The sequence below is a fragment of the Paramormyrops kingsleyae genome, chromosome 1, assembly GCF_048594095.1.
Source record: "Paramormyrops kingsleyae isolate MSU_618 chromosome 1, PKINGS_0.4, whole genome shotgun sequence".
In the NCBI taxonomy this organism is placed as follows: Eukaryota; Metazoa; Chordata; class Actinopteri; order Osteoglossiformes; family Mormyridae; genus Paramormyrops; species Paramormyrops kingsleyae.
The window spans coordinates 35012358-35025228 of NC_132797.1; the positions used below are offsets into that span (position 1 = coordinate 35012358).

General features: G+C 43.7%; 1 protein-coding gene across 1 annotated transcript in view; it reads left to right on the plus strand.

Annotated features, from left to right (window-relative positions):
• Positions 1–1166: 1166 nt before the first annotated feature.
• LOC111840727 (bone morphogenetic protein receptor type-2-like) overlaps positions 1167–12871 on the plus strand; it is a 45344-nt gene continuing 33639 nt past the window's right edge. Inside the window, exon 1 of the mRNA XM_072714633.1 lies at positions 1167–2528. Coding sequence (XP_072570734.1) covers positions 2453–2528 — 76 coding nt within the window. The 5' untranslated portion in view covers positions 1167–2452. The remainder of the gene's footprint in view (positions 2529–12871) is intronic.

Sequence of the window (12871 nt, forward strand, 5' to 3'; positions counted from 1 at the left end):
TGTTTTTTAAAGTCAACTATTGCGGCTTTGGGGCAGGCAGTGAATTAAGTAGTTAATCCTCTATAGCCAGTTGGACAAGATAGTACTATAGTTAGAATTTCGTAAGCACAGTTGTAGAGTTTTGTTATTCTAAAGGTGTGTGCTGAAATGGAAAGCAAATTTATTTTTCACTGTGATGGTATTTAAAAATGGTTCAATGACAGACAGAGTCCCGCTTTGCAGTAGTCGGAGACAGATTCTAGCTTGCAGGACCGTTGCTAGGATCTTAAGACATCCGGGGCTTAGCCTCTGTGCTCAGACAGAGAGCGTGGTTGCTAAAAACATCTGAGCTAAACAAATTATTCGGTGCTTGTTCGGATTCATTCGGGGCTTCAGCCCTGAATGACCCCAGCTCGTGACGCCTCCGCTGGACTTTAACGTTGATTGCAAAAATGAACAGTTCGTGGATGATTTATGCAAATAATGCAAATACTGCCAACAGAATTTTGCAGGTAAGGAAAACACTTGTATGAAATCAAGTATTCGTCTAAAATCAATTCAGAGTCAAGTGCTCAAACATGGATCACTTTTCCCCTTATTGCATTTGACCTACATAAGCAGTCTATGGTGCATAACACGTACACCAGTTATGTAGGATAGAGGGAATACCGTAGGCCATCGAAAGTGTCTCACATTTCTTTTTAGTTGCGAAATTCTTCAAACTATATTGTTTTTTAAAGCCATACTTCTTATTTCACAGAAATGTTTGCACTCACGCAAGAGGAATAAAAAGTTGCAAGTTAACCCGCGTGCATAAAAAAAGAAACTAAAGTTCGGAAAGAAGTTACCAAAATCAAAACTATACCGGCTTCTGAGTTCAAATCTAAGCAGATATCACTATCTATATTCAGACTGGAATACAAGGATTAAAAACTTATTTTCCCCTTAAATCGGGATTTCCCAAAAATAGGTGTAATGAGATACAGAACCGATACACCGTTGATGTGCGAAATCGTGAATGGAAACACTCTTAATTGTTAGACTGTTATAAAAATCCAAACGTGCTCAGTAAACTTAAAAGTGTTCAGTGTAGGGGAGAAACATACCCGTCAGACCGCGCTGGCGCGGGTCTTCGGTTAGGGGGCGCTCTGTAGCAGCCATCGGCGTTAGAAAAGAGGAGTGAATTGACACTAGGCTCCCCCTCCCATCAATTTTCACAGCCGAAACCTAAAGACGAGCTCCTGGCCAAACGCTCGGAGGCGATCTCCCCGGGAAGCTGTGTTACGACTATCGCCAGCTTTTCTGAAGAGTAACGGCGCAGGATAACAATGATTTCCACGTTCTCCCGTCTTTTTTTGAACCTCCTGACAAACCTAACCGGATCATTTGATACATTCTGGCTGCGATGAAGACTGAAAGAGTAACCATTAGGCCAAATGATTTGCCCAGTTTTTGAGGCGCAAGTTAGCAGCACTGGCTAACATTTCTATACATAGCCTGTGATTCCTGTCCGTCTTGCAGCCAAGCTGGCACTTTCGTAAATGCCGCGTCCTCTTGCTTTGTGATTTTTAAAAAAAACCGGCGTTAATGTCTCTTTTGCATCATACAGCGATGGGACTCCGTAATCTTTCAAGAACATCGATGATATAGGAAACACTGGGAAAGAAAAGTCTACAGTAGTTTTTGGTGGTAATATGGGAGTGTGAAAGGAGGGGAATGCTTCTGCTGATGATCGCAGTCACTACCTTGCTCAAGAAATAATTTCTTAAAGAAACTAGGATTTCAAACGAATAAACGCATATCCACCTTAAGGATCAAGACATTTCCATGACGGATTAATGAGCTTTCGTTGGTTGTTGGAAGATCGCTGGAGTTTTTCCCCCCAAAACATAATTAAAGGCCCTTTGGATTGGTGTCAAATCTATGCTTTCGTATTCATTCCGTCAAGCTTTTCCGCGGAAAGACTTCTCAACGCTAAATTCAAACATTCAGCCAGCCAGCTTGTGTATTTGCTATTTATATACTAAAATAAGAGCTACGCTAGTTTACTCGAAAGCCACAAGAAAAAAAAACGTTACATTCTATCGGAATACAGCGAATTGTACTGTAAGTTATTAGTCTGGGCGGACGGAGAGTATCAGCAACCTTTACATTATTGCATTTCATAACGCTTTGACAATTGCTTTTTTTCGTTGTTAGAGTGTTGCTACTGAAGGAAAAATATCAAAACGTCGACATTACAAGCTGAAGAGCCGCAAAGAGCCGTTTAAATTGAAAACGGACGCCGGTCTAAACGGCAACCTCAGCAAAATAAATGAAACTGGCTCTTTCTAAGCGAAGCGGTATGAATCATCTTTCTTCCCCCGTCGTTTATTCGGACACACTCAGCCGATGAGGGAGACCAACGGCTGGGGGGAAAAGGGCGAGAAAAGGAAAAGTTTCTGAGCGGAGGAGCCGGAGAGAAGACGCCGTAATGGCAGTTACCGGGCGAGTGTGGCTGCTGCTGCTGGGGCTCTGCGCCGCGCCGCCGCCGCCGCCTCCGGCCGCTGGTGAGTATCGGACATTTATGAAATTACACGGGAGGAAGCCGTACAAAAAGCGCTTCGTCCGGAGCCCCGTTTCCTTCACAAAGGCGTTAATGCGAATAATTAACAGTACGGGCTGTTTTGCGATTCGTATGAGCTGCTCGGCAAAGGTGAACAGTCTGTGTTTTCAGTCAGAATTATTATAACGGTAACGTTAATGTCACTGACATAATACTTTGACGAAATGAATAGCTGCGTATTAATTAATAGCTGCGTATTAAAAAATATAATTATTTGCGTATTAATTTGTAATGGTTTTTACTTTTTAGTATGGGGTTGGTATATTTCTTTTTTTATGGTGATTATACCGTTATGTGTAGCAGCAAAATTAATGTTCACCTTCTATATTCACTAAACTTAATCCTAGTAATTGCTCTTTTGGTATAGGTGTGTGGGGGGTGGGGGTATAATAAATTCAGTGCGTTTTGCTGCAAGGGCACGCCGTCATACATCATGCATCTCTCCGGGTTCTACCTGATACCTACAGCATAACCCTGCAGCCAATCGCTTTTGTATAGGAATGTGAAATGTACACAGATCGCCCTAATAAGGATGCTATAAATGCAGCTATAAACCCAAGAGAGCCACTGATGATTAGGGGAAAAAAAAACCTTTTAAATTCCTCAGTTTATTTGTGCTCAGTAGGTATAGGGAGAATAAAACTAGACGATGTGGATGTAACATTAAGTAAATGTATGCTGTTTTTGAGTATGAATCCATCGTACTTTTTTTTTACGATGGATGAAGGACTAGTATGCAGCTGCTTAAATACCTTCTCAAAGGGTCATACCTTTGTTCACACACCTTACCTGTAATGGTGGATGCTTACTAATAGCATGACTCAGATTCACGTAGCCGTGAGCTCTTAAGGGGTTGACATGGGCAATCTCACAATTGCTCCCCTTATTTCCTGGACTGGGCCAGAGCACCCCCTCCTGTGTGATGAGTAGGCCACTGGTGATAGAAATGACATGTTTGTGGTGGATAGCTTTCTTCCTATGTCTCATTTAGGGAATCCAACCCCATGAGATTTGCCTGATGTTTCTGAAAGTCCGACAGTCATACACACAAGACTCCTTTCTAGTTAAGCTGCTTTTATTCTGGGAATATATCAGTTGTACCACAATATTGTGTAGGCCAAAGGTTCAACAGCAAGTGGCACATGTAGATCGGTGTGGGATGTGTACTGAATCTTTGGCAATAGTGAGTTGCCTATTTCTCGTGCCTTGCTGGCTTCATCAGCCCGGGAAATGTATGGTTCTATCTGCCAGCCGGCTCTGTAGCTAGTCTGGTCAATCAGATGTGTAAGGACCAGTGCAAGCTGGTAGATCTCCGACTGAATTCTAAACACAGCAGTAGCATCGGTGACGCCTGCTGCTTTCCTGCCATTGGGATGAATGAGGCCAGGTTTCTCATAAAGAGAGAGAGCAACCTTGATGACAGGTGTTGAATGACGTTGCCCAATGCAAAGCTTCTCTTTCATCCTCTGCAAAGGACTGGCAGGGCAGGAGGATGTAGCTGGACCACATGCTGGGACGACCGCTAGGCTCCCATCTGCCCCAGGAGAACAGAGTGCTTTTTATATTAGCAGCCGCTAGGGCTGAACCTTTTAGGGAAAATATCTAATCGTGATTTTTGAATTTTCTTTTGGGTATTATTGGCTGGATTTGCTTGACTATCAAAATGCTGCTCCATTCACAAAACTTCAGGACAGGAAGAAATCTAAATACAAGGGTGGTCACTTGTAATGCCGATTCGTAGTTGTAACGCGGCTTATAAATGTAAAGTTGCAAATCTGTGATTTTGAAAACAAAAGTGTGCAGACCTTTTTTTTTGTAAACACACACTTAACTGCATGGGTTTTCAAAACTAAATTACAAGTACGGAAATCCAGGGTTGTCTACTCTCACACATCTGGCGTGACACTCATGCTTTAAGACTCTCATGCTTACGCAAGAAATCTTACGGCAAATCAGTATTATTCCTTTAATAACTTAAAATTAGCTACATCAAAAGTGTTGCAAACCCGACAGACTATTTACAAGGTAATGAAACTGTCGCATACATGTAAATGTGGGCACAGACTTGTCTCAAATTGAAAATGTCATGCCAGCCAGCTGACCAAAGTTGTCAGTCCTGCAAACCTATTTTACACAACCATGGAATTCTGTCATATTAATCAATCCATAAATAATATGCCCTTTCTGTAAACAATCTCTGACCATGAAACAGGTAGGTAATTTATAGCTTATAGCTCAGCAGCAGAATCATTTTTTTCACACTGCGAATGTAATGTTTCCCTTGGGTTTCACGTGTTTGTTTTTTATGGGCGTGTCTGCAGTTGCCTTGGGTCACTTCTGATTGGTGAGCATGACTGGCACGCGAGGAGCACAGCACTTCTGATTGGTGGTAGTTCAAGGAGGATGAATTTGTAAAACTATTCTCACAACAGTTTTAAACCTTGGGCCAGACGTGCTGTGTAATGCATATCCTAATTTGCAGCCTTTGCGATTTGCTAATCACGATGTTTGAAATTGCGATTTCGGTTTGAAATCGATAAATCATTCAGCCCTAGAAGCCGCCATGAGCAGCTCCTCAGCTGCAGCTTAAGACTGCGATCTAGACCCTGAATGTGTCACTGGAGTATTCTTGCCGGCGAGCCACGGGAGTAGGCGTCTCGCTCTGCTGCTGTCATTTCCGCGAGATAAGATGCACTGTCTCCACTTTGACAAATGAGTCGCCAGCAATTATGATGGATTCAATGAATCTGTCTAGCTTTTTTGTAAGGTCCATTTTAGTTTCCAGCATTCAGGAACCCTTATTGTTTCTGGCATAACCGCTTTCAAACCCTGGAGGTAAAAGCTTTGCAACACTGACAAATAAGTGCAACGAAAAACATAAATCTTAGAATCTACAAGCAGTTTAGATGACTTTGGCGGGATTAAGTATATTCAGAGGAAATCCTGTGATAACTATTCAGACAGTACTAGTGGGTCCTGTTTGGTAATATGTTGACTGTCTGGTCACTACCTGGTGACTTATTAAACTAAACAGCAAAAAATGTGGATAATTGTCATATACTTCACTTTGATTTACTACTACAATGTACAGAACATATAATTTACCTAAATTGCACCCTGTTGGCTAAACTATGCTAAATGTTAGTCTAGGCACCCCTGAACGTATAAATTGCTAGGGAATGTAGGGTAGCATTTCTGCTTTACAGTGGAGCATGGTCCAAAGCCTTAAACTACATCTTAAGAAGGGAAAAACAGCCAGTTGTGTGTGATAGCGTTTGGGAGACCTTGGTGTAGATCCATTCAAAATACTTGTAATGTATACAAACTTTGTGTCTCACAACTGTTTTTGCTGCTCATCATGTAACTGGTAACCTCAAGTTTGTCATATACAGATAACAATGGGACATCATTACCTGTAATGAAATTGGACTCAGTGCCTTCTCAAAGCTTGCACACTAAAGTAAAATATCTCTTACTTAAGTAGTAAATGGTAAAATAAAATAGTAAAATAATAAGGTGCATAGTACAGTGTTTAGTGGTTGGAAGCACCAGGTGTAATGGTAGATGCTTATTAATAGCATGACTCAGAAAGTGTAGTATGTACATGTGTATATATACACTCCTGCATATGTATAGAAAGAGCCTGTAGTTTTTAAAGTGGCATATGTTTATTTTGAATGTTTATGTAGCAGAATGAACAGTGTCAGTTTTGCCCACTGTTTGGAGTAATTTCACTTGTCAATATTTTTTTTTAATGTCCCTAAACTGACACTTTCGAGTAAAATGTGCCTTGTAGGTAAGCAACAGAGGTTTGTAACGTTTATTATGGTTTTGGTTTATGTGTGTTTGTGCCAACTGATTCTATATTCACTTTCTATTAATTTAATTGGGCCTCTACAGGCAGTTGGATGTCGTCTGTGAAATCCAGCAGGAAACGGTATTAATTTAAAAAGCAGTCGTATGTCTGTACTGGTGTCAGTAGCTGAACGGGAGTTTCTCTCAGCTACAGTTGGAAGTCGTTGGACAGTAGACTGTAGATTTGGCCAACCTTGTGCGCAGCCTTCCATGATAAGATAACTCCCGTGTTTACAAAAGCAAAGGGGGATGACCCCCCCCCTTCCCCTCAGTGGTCACGCATGTCTACTCACTTCTGCCCAGGCATGTCTGCTGGAGACCCATGAATATACCGCATGGCATGGCTATCAGTTCCCCTTTATTTATATGTGGAGGCTGTGCCTCACGGTCTGTATGGCTTAGCGGTTTCCCATGTGTATGAGCTGAATGATCTGACACATTTATCAATCTGCATACAGATGGATCTCATTGGTTTTTTTAAGGTATGGAGTTCTAAGCCAGTAGGTGCTTCTTGTTTTAACTCTCAATTTAAAGCCAATTCCCACTGTTTCGCTCGCAGCACCCAGCTGTGCCGCTGCTCTTACCAGGTGTGTCACCGTACTTTGCTGGTTCATCAAAAGTTTGTGAAGATGGAGGATCGGTCATCTTTATCGTCGCTAGGAGTCGATGGCATGTAATACCTGAGGAGAGTACAGTCAGAATCTTTCTCAGAGTACTTAAAATGGATATGGTAAAATTATAACATGAAGCTGAACTGAAAACAGTATCATTAACGAGAAAGTGATTGTTATTTCTTTCCGGAAAGGAAGTTGGGGGTTGAGGTGAGTGGGGGTGGATGACAAAAGACTGGGAGTAATCTTTGGGAGTCTTGGGGCTGAGTTAACGTGACACGTACGCGAGATGTGGTACCACCAAAAATTGGGGTGGGAGTACGGTCTCCTTTTGTCACGGAACTATGTGCTTATATACGGTTCTTAGTATTAAAGTAACACCTTTTTTTAAATTATTTTTAAAGAATGAATGGCTGAACTGTATATTTTCAGAGGCGAGAGAGAATTTTGCGAGCGCTATTGTGTCACTCTGTGTCCAGCATCTTCAAAATTTAATGCCGTTTAAGAAAGCAGTATCGTGTACGAAGTACAATGAAACTAACCAGAAATTCTGACTTGTCTGCTTTCATAAGCAACGTTATTCTTCTATACAGTTTTGGTAGGCCTATTTATAAATCTTGGTTATAAAATTTGCCGTGAGCGTGGGGTTTACATTTCTCTAGACCATACTTTTATAGGAAACAAAACTTGGCAAGCGGTGCAATTGTAACGACCACTCATTTTCATGATTATCTAGTATATGTTTAACATTAAGATTAATCTTAATCTTAACATTAGTTTAAATTTTACCACCGCTACTTTTGCACGAGCTCTACATGTGCTTTACATGCCATTCCTAACCATTTACATCCTTGCGATTTCAATCACTCATGAGTGAACGTGTTTCTGGGAAATTGACTTATTTGAAACTATTTTTTTCTCTAAATTCTGCAATACTTATTGCAGAAATTGATATTTCCAGTGTCCTGCAGCTCAATTACAAAATAACTACTACGATATATCTATGTAACATTCAACATGGAGTATTAAAGTGATATGTGGCAGTAGGACGTATGATGTGGAGCAGTGGTTAGAATACAGTGAATTCTACAGTGAAATTGGCAACCATCATTTCATGTCACAACAAACAAAACAAGTGAGAGCAGAAAGGAAGGAGTCGACCAAGATGGTTTTCTCGCACTGTCCCCTTGTGGACATGACCTTTAATCCTACAGATAGATGTAAACTACGTGTGCAACTACAGTCAGTACACTGCTTACGTTGTGTATGCATCACCTCGCGTGAAGTACAGTATATCACGGCCCTAGCTAGCCAACAAGACATACCACCTTAAAAACACAGGATGAAGTGTTTCCACGTTATTGGCTCAGTGAGTGGATTTCCAGCCAGTCTGCAGGTAGGAGATGGTGGGGTGGCGCTGCTCCTGTGACAGGAGAGATTACTGCAGTGTGTGTTTGCATATTTGTTGACCATATAGCTTAGCTTTGAGAAGCCCCATACAAAGTAATGGGGGAGTTCCTGAGCATGGAAACGCACAGATGGACATGGGGATTTCAGGCCGCTGAGCCGTTTAGGAGTTAATCTTAAATCTGCCAAAAGCTCCGTTCGCAGAAGGTGGCGAAAGGTCTCCATCGTGGACGATGTATCTGATGAGGTAACATGGTCTGTTGCTCTTTGGGGAGCTTCTCTGTGGTGAACTTGAATCATTAAGCATTTGTGTCACCTCTGCCCCGCACCTGTTCCTGTAACGGTCCCAGCTTGTCTCAAGTATTTTGTTATTTAGTGTCGAGTTTAAATGCATGGCCAAGTGTCAGAGGTAATAAATGAGCATTCAAAGGAATTACACTTTTCCTTTTGTTTTCTTGTAGAGATGTATATAATGTGAGTCAGTTCGGCCCAGATAAGTTCCTGATACGTTGTCACAGGGGGTGGTGTATGGATTTTTTATTTTTAAAGGCAGTACCTTTGTGCCTCTCTTGACTACCTTGTATTCAGATGACAGGAGCAGGGTAAAGCGTTTGTGTCGTTCTTTGGTTTTCCATAAGCAGTAGATGGTACCACGCCAGAGCCCGTCTCTGAGATAATGAGCTTTAGAGCGAACCCGCCTGGAGCATTCAAAGCTAGGCACTAACCAAGAGGGGGGGGACAACTTTTCCTGAAATAAATCATGTAGAAAACTGCAATTATCTAAACTGCAATTAGCTCCAAATGTTTACAGTACATTCCACATAATTGACATTGTGTCCTGGATTCAGGAACTCGCCACTAATCACGATGTCCTTAGCATTCCAGCGTCCGTTATGTTCCCATTAAACCCCATTGTGCCAGTGTGTCTCCTGTAATTTTCATGCTTATCTCTGAAATGATTTCTGCCGATGGGAGGGAGTTAGAGGGAGGGACATGGCCCCAGGGACTTCACACACGTGAACAGCCGGACCCCCCCGGCGCTGGGACTCATGGTTGGGGTGCAGACAGGGGCCCTGTAGCCGCGTGTGCTCTGCACTCACAAAAGGTGTGTCTGTGTGTGTGTGCATGTGTGTGCATGTGTGTGTGTGCGTGCCTGCTTGCGCGCCTCTTGTGCGTGTCTTGTGGGAGGTGGAGCTGCGGGGTTTAGACTAAACAATGCGAGTCCGTGACTCCAGAGAGGAAAGCTGACGAGACGGCATAGGAGGAGGAGGGGATGGGGGTCGGGAAGGAAAGGGTGGTGCTGGGACATTCTTGAGGCAGCACTGCTCCCCCATGCTGGACCTGGGCAGATTGGATCTGAATGTAAAGTTCTTCCTTTACTCCTTTGTAGTCTGTTTATCTAGCGACAAACTGCCTGGATGAGATCAGCTGGTGAGGCCCGGTAGCTGGGATGCGCAAAGACGACTGAAGCAGATAATGGGACCGAAACGTGTGAAATCAAGCTTCATTTGACGGCGGATGAAAATCAGCCATTCTCTGTCCATCTAGCATTCGAAGAATGTGCATTATTTGGTTGGTTTTTCAGCACATAATTCGCTCTGATTCTCTGTGGTCATTAGGTTTGTCCCGGTCTCGTTAAACGGTGGTTGAATGTAGCCGTTTGACTGAAGCGTACTTTAATATCAGCTTGATATAATGCAGGCGGAGTATGGCTCGGGGATAAAAAGCAAAACCACATACCCCAAAACGCTAATAAGCTCTGCTTCTACTCAGTGTGTTCAAAAATAACATGAAAGTGCCCGTGCTGCATCAGCCCTGTGGCAGACGGGCTTTTTCGAGGAACCTTTGGACCAGAGACCTACGCGAGGCAGTTTCTGGCCGGGAGTGAGGGACAAGATAACTGGCAGCCGGCCACGTGCTGGGCTGACATTCGGAGCGGCCGGCAGAGGCCGTTCTGCCCACGCAGGCCTGGTGGCAGGGGCGGGGGCGGGGGCGGGGGTGGGGGAGGAGGGGCAAGCTCGCTCTTGCCTGACACGCCAGCCTGTCTGGGAGCTGCGCTGCAACTTGACCTCTTCGTGATAAAAAAAGGAAAACACCTCAACTGGATTAAGAAGAGGCTGTTTTTTTTTCCTCTTCCAGAGCTACCTCTCACTGATTGGATGAGGTCTCTGGCGGAGGGTCTGTTGGCCACACCCAGAGCGACCAGAGTCTGAGGGATTCTTCAGTTGTTAATTTGGCTGCATGTAAATAGGAGGAATTGCTGCCAAACTAAACTTGTTTTCAGAATTAATAATCTGTTTTGGCACAAATGCACAGTCGGTAGTTGACAGCATTTAGGGATCATTTTGTGATTGTTGAGCTGTTAATTTTGCTGCAATAAAGCGTAAACTGAGAATTAGAATTAGTAGGGAACTGCAGTAAATTTCATTTTTAAATTTCAGGGCTGGTATGGTGGCTTAGTGGTTAGTGCTGCTGTACCCTCATACCTCCAGGGCTGCAGTTCTGAATCCTTCCTCTGGCTCAGTATGTTTCCCCTGGGAACTCTAGGCTCTTCTTGCAGTCCAAGAACATGCAGTTAGTTGAATTGGTGGCACTAAATAGTCCTTAGCCTGCACTTCCTGAGCACAGGGTTACAGGGATCCTCCCAAATAAGTGCTTAAGGAACATGGATGAAACATCAGAATACTCTGGAAAATGGAACAGTCATGCTTAAATCGCCTCCAATGATTAAAAGCAGTAAAAATTCAGTTCTGCTTACTACGTGGGCTTTGATTAAGGAGCTGAACAGAAATGTCTTATTGAAATGTAACGTAATGAATGACAAGCTCTCTTCATGACCGGCATGAAGGGCATATCAGGTCCTGTCTGAGTAGATTTACGTTATTCATAAGTATCCTTTACAGTATTTCCCCTAGGGTTACAGCTTTGGGGGGGGGGGGGGGCACCGACAGGATTCATGGTGTTCATGTGTTTCTTTTAATGACAGCAGTCAATATAACAACTAAACTAAACATCAGAACATTTATTTTATATATAAAATATAGATAATAGATAAAATATAGATATTTTTCTATGCTTTTCAGGTGGTTGACGTGACATATTCTCCGTCGCGTGCTCTCTGTCCGCTGGTGGGAGTGTGCTCACCTGTGTGTGCACGACCGTGTCTGTGAGCGACCGTGTCTGTGAGCGACCGTGTCTGTGAGCGACCGTGTCTGTGAGCGACCGTGTCTGTGAGCATGCATCGGGGCGGCACTCCGTCATGCGCGATACAGAGAGCAGAGGAGACTTGTAAACGTGCGACCTGTATAAATAAGATGAATAACATGAGGCTATTTAGTCTGTTTAATAAAAGGACCATGTATAGACCTGTTCTATAGGAAAGGTAACCTTAAATGACTTCTGTTGTGATCTGGCGCTATTTTTTATAGAAAATAAAATTTAAATAAAATTAAGGGGGGGCAGGAGGTGCCGTTGTGGGGGGGGGGGGGGGCGCCCCCCTAATATAATGGTAGGGGAAACACTGCTTTAAATGGAGAATATCTTTTTATACTGTGTTTGGCTTGTAGCATGTGCCATATTTGTAATTTCTCAGTTTACCTTGATTTGGCACCAAGTTGCCACAAAAACGTGATTGGCTGGCTGCGTTTGGAAATACGCTGATGAATGATTTATTGGCTCTGAATGACAGAATGGTAAATAAGGTACCATTTACCATGTTCCCCTGCTTTGCGGCTGCGGGTATTCGCGCACGTTTGGGTTGGCTGCACACCGGAGCGGCTCCAGCAGCGGCTTTACTGCCAGCTGACACAGCGCTGATTTTCTAAGCTCGCCGCTTCTTCTGCGATCGCAGGCCGATGGGATTAGAAGCGGATGAATGCGGTGGTGTTTTGGTATCCGCATAGAGAGGCGGGGGCCAGTCTGTAATTCCACAACAATACTAAATAGTGTTAAGGAATTTGCTTGTAGGTACATGAAGCCTTTTCTCATGCCTGCATGTGAGCCTCCTCTCAGACGGCAGTGGCGTGGAGCCGGGGGCAGCGCTAGCGAGGGGGCCCTTTCCCTGCCAGGCACGGCCGTTAGCCTCCTGCCAGCCCTCGGCACATTTGGCATCTGTAATCTGTAAAACTCCGAGCCTCATGCCTGTAAACAAGTCTGGGCTCAAGGGCTCCAGCAGCACTCGCTTAGACGGTGCCTCTGCGGCCCCTCTCTGCGCCCCCTCTCTGCACCTTTCCCACAGCCGTCAATAATTTATATCCACCTATATAGCGATCTGTTCCCGTTGACATCTCAATATACACTCACCCACCCCTACATAGCGCCCTGTTGTTTCCAGAACCATTTTACGAATTGGTGAAGCCTTTCTATGCACCGCTATTGCACTGGGCTGTTATTTTTGTTCCAGTGGCCTTCCTGT